This window comes from Sorghum bicolor, chromosome 2 (genome assembly GCF_000003195.3).
Source record: "Sorghum bicolor cultivar BTx623 chromosome 2, Sorghum_bicolor_NCBIv3, whole genome shotgun sequence".
NCBI classification, from domain to species: Eukaryota; Viridiplantae; Streptophyta; class Magnoliopsida; order Poales; family Poaceae; genus Sorghum; species Sorghum bicolor.
The window spans coordinates 4,414,026-4,421,353 of NC_012871.2; the positions used below are offsets into that span (position 1 = coordinate 4,414,026).

The following is a 7,328-nucleotide window of genomic DNA, read 5'->3' on the forward strand; positions in this document are numbered from 1 at the left end:
GACGACCGCAATGCTTTGGAGGTGATTGCATTGGGCGTGCCTCCGAAGATGTAGGGCACCATCTCGAACAAGGCTCAGGAGCCGCTCAAGAAGACGCATCTCGGTGTGGACCGGGTGTGCCAGGCGAAGGCCAACATGTTGCGGTGCAAGTTCGACTTGCTCAGGTTCAAGGACTGAGAGTCCATGGACGACTTTGGCATCCGTATCACCGACCTCGCCAGTTGGAGGTCCTCAACAACAGCTACACCGAGACAGAGATTGTGCGGAAGTTCCTGCAGGCCACTCTAGCAAGGTATTTGCAGATCGTGATGGCGATCGAAACCCTTCTCGATCTCGATACTCTGTCTGTGGAGGAGTTGATAGGGCGACTCAAGGCGGTGGAGGAGCGCTATGATCTTAGCAGCGGTGGAGGTGGTTCTTAGGCGACCCTCAACCTCACGGAGGATGAGTTGGTGGCGCGTGTGATGTATAGCTCTCTGGCGAGGGATCCTCAGGTGGAGGCAGATCTTCGAACCTGCGCCGTGGCCGCGGTGGTGGTCGTGGCGGTGGCCGTGGGCGTGATGGTGGGAGCAGCAGTGGCTCCAAGTCTCCCACCAGCGGCAACGGGAAGAAGAAGACCATCGCCAATGATGAGTGCGCGTACTACGGCCATACGGGCCACTAGGACCACGAATGGTAACGAGGTTGTATAGCCTAGTGTTCAATAGCGCTGTGATCTGTTGCGCGGTCACCAAACCAAACAGAAAATAACAGGACCCGATGGCGCCATGAACCGATGTCAGGTCAAAAAAAAACCAAACCAAACACATTCAGGCCTTGTTTGGATGTTGTTGGATTCACCTCAATCCACATGTGTTGGAGTGGATTGGGGTGGAATTTAGTTCAAGTTCCACTCCAATCCACCCCAACACATGTGGATTGATGTGAATCCGACTACATCCAAACAAGGCCTCAGTAACTTGTCCACCAGTTCCCTCATTGTCTACAAATAAAGTTGTATATGTACAATTGCTTTCAACTAAATGAAAATGCAGAGCATCTCTGCTAAAAAATGGTCCATCACGAACATCTACGACCTAAGAAGGTTATATGCTTCGGTTAATATAACTTGTCCTTCAATCCCTTCTTGTCGATAACAGGAGACTACCATTTCTAATGGCTTGGCGTGTTTATGTTTCATTGCATGGATGGGGACGTGATCTTACAAATGGGTAGCGCTTCTGTCCTTATGAAGCTGAATGCATGCCAGGGACACGGATAGATCACTAGTAGAACTCATATGAGATGCCCGGATGGAGGAACAAAGTCTGCAGAATCTATTACTTTTCCTAATATAGGGAAAGAGCAGAATTCTTCTACCCATGAACTTGCACATCTAGCTATATTTGGTTGTCGTCCTCACTCTTCTGACCACCAGATCACCTGTGAGAGCTCTGAGTTTCCAGTTTGTGCCTTTGTGGCATTGTGGAGTACTCCCTCCATATAGAATTTAGAAGTTGTTTAGGATAGCAACACGGTCTCCAAAATACAACTTTGACCTCTTACTTTTATATAAAAGTATTTAGGAAAAAAATTATATATATATGTGCTTTTATGAAAGTATTTTTTAAGACAAATCTATTCATATAATTTTCACATTTGTAAACTCAACAATTTAAAAGTTATTGATGATTTATATTCCTAATATTTAACCCAAATGTTATCCAAAACGACTTCTAAATCCTATACGGAATACTTGTTATCTGCTTCCCAAGGTTTTAGCATGTCAGATGATGAACTCTAAGCGAGTAGTGACAGTGTTTGCAGCACAATTATGTATAGGTGTTGGCGCCTGGCGTGGCTAGAAGACCCCCCCCTCCACCGCCACACCCACCCACCCACCCACACCCTTGCTGAGCACTGTAGCAGCTCCACTCCCCATTTCTGAATTTTGAAATTACTTTCAAATTTACACAACTTTAAAATCTGTAAAAACAAAAGTTGCTCAAAAAGAAAGGATCTACAACTTTGTTTTTGAGACCTTCTTCAAATTCTGCCTGGATTTTGAAATTTGAATTGAGGAATGAAAATGGATTTATTATCTACCAAAAAATGGTTATACTTGATTCTCTGCAGAAGAAATGGGAAACACATCAGCATTGCAGAAGTGGAGAGCCAGAGGGAAGCATTGTTGGAGAAGATGGAATGCTTACTGATTTCTTAGCTTTTGACTTGCAATGTCAAATCATGTAATTTTTGAAGAAAATTTTGATAACAATCTAGAGTTGACTGATCTCGCAAACAGTATAGTAACTATATTTGCAATGTACCTTTTTTATCTACAATATAAATATATATATGAATGATTTGAAACATGCAATAGTTGGATGGCTGTCCAGTCAAATCATGTGAACAAACGCATGTTTAACAGTTCTTATACATGACATGCGGATTTAAGCTTTTTTCACATAGTGTGAAAACCAGAGTCAAAGAAAAGAAAAGAAGACATCAAGAGAGGTATCTTTGAGGGCTTCAAGAGCACCACATGCATCGCATGTAACATTTGACTTAAGTTGCATTGATTCACATGAGCACGCCCATTCGCCCAACCCTGTTTTTTTGCCATCATGCCTAAGCACGTTTTTCATTAAGCAGAAAAGAGTCATTCTTCTTTTGTTTTCATCCTATCCTTTTGTCTGGATTATATATATGCATTTAGATAGAATTGAACTTGTGTATGTTTTTGTAAGTGGTTATGGGCCTCAATTAATTTTTAGGTGATGTAATTCGCTTCTGTCTTAGACATCATGATCCCTTTAGTAATGATATGCTAATCAATTGGCAATACACACTAATCTTATCATGGTAATTATGATAAATAAATTTATTATCATCAACTTTCCGCTAGACACAAGCTCGTCCAGTATCTAGCAGAACATTTGTTCTCTTCACATGGGTCATCTTGTCCATCCTGTCTCTAAACCAAACAACAATCAATAAAAACTGATCACCGTCGCTAATCCAATTTTATGTAACCAACCTTAGTATTTCATTATCAGTCATCAACCAAACAATTATAAAAATATTCTTATAACTGTCATCATATGCAAGCTATAGCATAATAATAACTTCTTTCACCGTACCATCCTTAAATGTCACACAGTGCCCACCAAAGGAGGCATATAAAATGTTAGCATATGTACAAAGGCAACACGTAACATAGCTAAGCCTCATGGGTTATCACACAGATCAATGTATATAGTGCTAGTGCATAGGCATGGTTAATCAGATCAATAATTCTTTCTTTTTGAGTTAATATATATCCAATGCAGAGGAATCAAATGAGATGCGCTACAATATTTGGGACGGAGAGGCATCGGGGAAAGTTTTATTCAGGGCTTCATCAGAAGCACTACAAGCTTCACTCATAACTGCAGCAGGGCCAGACAATTCTGCAGTGGCAATGCAAGTTGCAAGGTGTCTCTTTTCGGAGCTCCGCACAGACGTCTCTGCTTGGAATATGCAGTGTTGCCACCACTGATGGCCATATGCCGCAGACAAGCTGTGGACAAGCTAGAGGTGCATCGAAGTTCCTGTTAGAATGTTGCACTGGAGTTTGTTTCGCAACTCACTTGTAGGGATGCAACATCAAAATATTTTGGGTCTTCGGGCAAATGAACTAGAATGACATTCATATAATTTGATGGAAGAGGAAAAATGAACTAGAAGGGCATTTGACCATAATTAATTAGCTGACCCAAAAAGAACACCATTAGGTACCACTTGCAGAGTTGATAGTGACCAACTCTTGAGGGCTAGGTCATGTCTCATTGTGTCTCGTTTTCTTTTTGGACCTCACTGCTTTTTAGTATAAATATCTTATGTTATTTTTTAATTTATAAAAAGGCATTGAATTTTCGTTGACATGATGACGTTGTGTTTATCTGTCTTACTTCTTAGCTTTACAAGTACAAAATAGCTTCCTTGTGATGTCTCGTTATATATAAATGGTTGGGTCAGCAATGAAAATATCCTTAAATTGCAGCAATCTTTACTTTGATTAGTTTATTTTTATTTTAGAATTGGGCCTTGCTATGATACATCTATTACCTCCAAGGAGGTAAGAGGTCAAATAAATCTGAGTCCTTCATTTTAAGAAAAAGTAAAAATGATTAACTGAAGATAAAAAATAAATAACAAGCAAAATTATTAATTATAGATGGAAAATTATTATGGCAACTTTACTGTCCATGCACCTAATTACGGGAATCTCTACTATGACTAGTCCACCCAAAAAACTACCCCCACTGAGGGCCTAAATTTGTGTACCCAGATAAACGCACACATGATTCTGCCTGTATCAAAATTAAGGGCTAATAAAACACCAGAACCCATCCAACGACCAATGTTTGATGTTTGATGCCAGACTTCTCACCCCTTCTCACCCTCACGGCCTCGCCTTCAAACGCGCACAACACAGCGACGCTCAAACCTCCACGACCAGCGATCGATTCCTGGAGTCATCACCAAATAAAAAGAACAAAAGGAAATGCAAGAGCTCATCTCGCCGGCGGGCGCCTCCGAATCCGCAAGCCTAGGCTCTAGAATCGCCAGGACGCGCCATCCTTCCGACTTGCACCTAGGGCTAGGGACTAGACGTGGCGTGACTTTCTCCACCTACGACGCGATGGACAGGGGCGCTGGAAGCAACCACGACCAGCCGAGGAACCCCGCTGGCCGCCCATGACTACTGCAGGCTGCCTATGCCGCGACGGACAGGGGCGGGGGCAGCAACCACGACCATTGTTTAAGTTGAACTGGAGTAGAAAGTGAGCCTTCACTAACTCCCTAGAGACGATCTGAAGTTCAAGGTAAGAAAATCGAAACACCATTGGCGCACGCAGCGATCAGTCGGCGGGGCTCCCGAGGGACCCGAGAAAGATGGCGGACGCGGCGATCGGAACGCCGTACCAGTGACGCGAAGGTCGCAGAGAGCAGCCGAGCAGGATGTGGCAAGCTGTACCACGGCACTTCAATACATATCGCCATCACGCCAAGCAAGGTGAGCTTTCAAAGCAATTGCTGAATTCTTCATCATATGGAGTTGTTGCGGCTTTCTCTGTTTTAAAAACGATCAGCTACTTGCTAATGTTATTTGCAGTACTAATCAGCAGTCAATGGTCCGTGGTTGCTGCCGGGGTCCCTTGCGGTGCTAATCAGCCACCCGGACGAGCCAGAGGACAGCGTCTCGCAAGGCTGCGGGGGCATCAAAGGAGGAAGGTGCAGCAAGACGAACCGAAAGGTGAGAGGATTTCATTTCATCGACTTGCTTCTACTCTCCGATTGTTTGTGGACTGCATTTCCTGATTAATTATGCTGTGAGAGGTCTGCATTTCCTGATTATTTGTGGTATTTCAAACTTTTTTATGCTGATTTCGTTATCATATAGCTGTTGTCGCAGATCTGAAATGTGACCAAAGGAGAAGGTGCAGCAAGAGAAACCAAAAGGTTAGAGGATTTCACTTCCCTGATTGCTCCAGTGAAGAAGGAAGTTGCCAAGTTTTCGAAGGAGACAACCAAGAGGATGAACCAGAGGAGGATGAGGAAGGTGAAATTTCCTGAAATTTATTTTTGCACTCTATCTATTATTTTTGCACTCTAATTCAAAATTTACTGTTAGGTATTGTTCCTAAGCAGTCATTGATCTTATTTCTTCAATGCACAGTTCATTCTTCTGATGCAACCATAGGGTCTGCTGCTATTTTGGTTAAGAGCTGCAATGATCCTAACATGGACCAAGTGGTGGTGCTTGTTATGGAGGAACAGTCCACAAAGATACAACTTTTGCATAATAGAAGGCCTGAAAAGAATTGAGGGCCTTGTCTTTGCATAACAGAAAGCCTAGAAAGAGTTGAGGACCTTGTGGTGTGGAGGAGGGTGTATAGATTTGATGCCTAACCATCCCTCCACAGCAAGGCCTCCGTTGCGGCGTTCTTTTTTTTGTTTGCCCTATATTGAACTTTGGAAAATTATATATTTTCTTGTCCTACTCTATGTGAAACAAATGTGTGCAATAACCTGTAGTATTGCCGTGGTTGTTGTTGAATTAGAGTTTTGCGAAGTAATGTTTGTTTCTATTTTCAAATCAATACCATTACATTGTTCCTAGGTACAAACTGGTGCTAGCTACCTATTTTTTTAACCACCTGCTGATAATTTTTTTCTTTTGTATATTTTCTTTTCTGCAACTATGGAATGCAAAAATAATGCAAACAACTTCTAGCTTATCTGGCTTCTATTGAGTGTAATAGACGCTATAGTCTGGAGATAAAGATGGGCTACCAAAATTAACTAGGTGGCGTGATCTGTGTAACATTGCAGGGATGTTGAGGAAGCAGAAGCTGCAGTGTGCTTGAAGGGGATTCGATAGAAGTAGAAACATAAGCTGCAACATGTTTAAGTATAACAGTGCGTGAGTTTTCTTGTAGAAGCACAAACCGAAGCTGCAACATGCTCGAGTCTAACGAAACATAAGCTGCAACATATTTGAGTATAACAGTGCGTGAGTTTTCTTTATTTATTTTTCTTTTGTTGACACGTGCAAGTGCAACCTGATCGCTCCTTGGTCCCATGAGCTTAGCATGAAGGCCGGTACCTGTAAAACTCAAGAATTGAGAAGTTTCAGGTAGAGCGAAATAAAGTGGTGCATGAACTTGCACGTTTTGCCAATATGGCATATGTCAAAGACTGAGTATTGTTTCCGGTTTTGTGTCAGGAAACTTGTTTTGTAATGATATTGTTGAATCCGTGATAATAAAGCTCCCTTTGGCAAAGAGGTGGGTGTTTCTGTTGTTATATTGGATCCATGTCTTTTCAAACTAAGTATTATAAAGGTAAATCACTTTTTTATTGTTTTATTTTGATCATTAGATATTATCGTAGCGTTAGCACGGGTATTATACTAGTGAAGTATAATTTGACATGCACGGCAAATCACCTTCACATAATTTAAGTATTGGAAAATCATATTACCATGATTGGCCATACATGTACAGAAAATTTGACATGCACCGATTTCATCATGAGTCAAGATCTTTCTACGCCCGACACAGAAAAGTATCAGGGGGTAGAGAAGTATGTGTGACTGTGAGTACTGTTCGCTGGTCTGAAAAGCTATAGTTGGAAATATTGTTCGCTGATTTGTTATGAAAGAAAAACACTGTTGGCTGGCGAAAAAGTACGGCTATAGACAAACGAACGGGTACGTCATGAGATTTCGCCGCCCACTGCTTCTCTAGGTCGCCGCCAATGGCTGTTAATGCCAATGATCATCATTGGGATTCTCTCCA

General features: G+C 42.0%; 1 protein-coding gene across 3 annotated transcripts; it reads left to right on the top strand.

Moving 5' to 3' along the window:
* Window positions 4,930–6,731, top strand: LOC110433189. 3 transcript variants are annotated; one of them, XM_021454980.1, is made up of 3 exons: window positions 4,930–5,281; window positions 5,429–5,587; window positions 6,361–6,731. In XM_021454980.1, exons 1-3 carry the CDS (start codon window positions 4,987–4,989, stop codon window positions 6,393–6,395), a joined length of 489 nt encoding a protein of 162 aa, XP_021310655.1. In that variant the 5' UTR covers window positions 4,930–4,986; the 3' UTR covers window positions 6,396–6,731. The 3 variants fall into 3 exon arrangements, with proteins under 3 accessions (XP_021310655.1, XP_021310653.1, XP_021310654.1); XM_021454978.1 differs by lacking the exon at window positions 6,361–6,731 and adding an exon at window positions 5,705–6,090 and having other exon boundaries at window positions 4,934–5,281; XM_021454979.1 differs by lacking the exon at window positions 6,361–6,731 and adding an exon at window positions 5,705–6,090 and having other exon boundaries at window positions 4,934–5,281; window positions 5,441–5,587.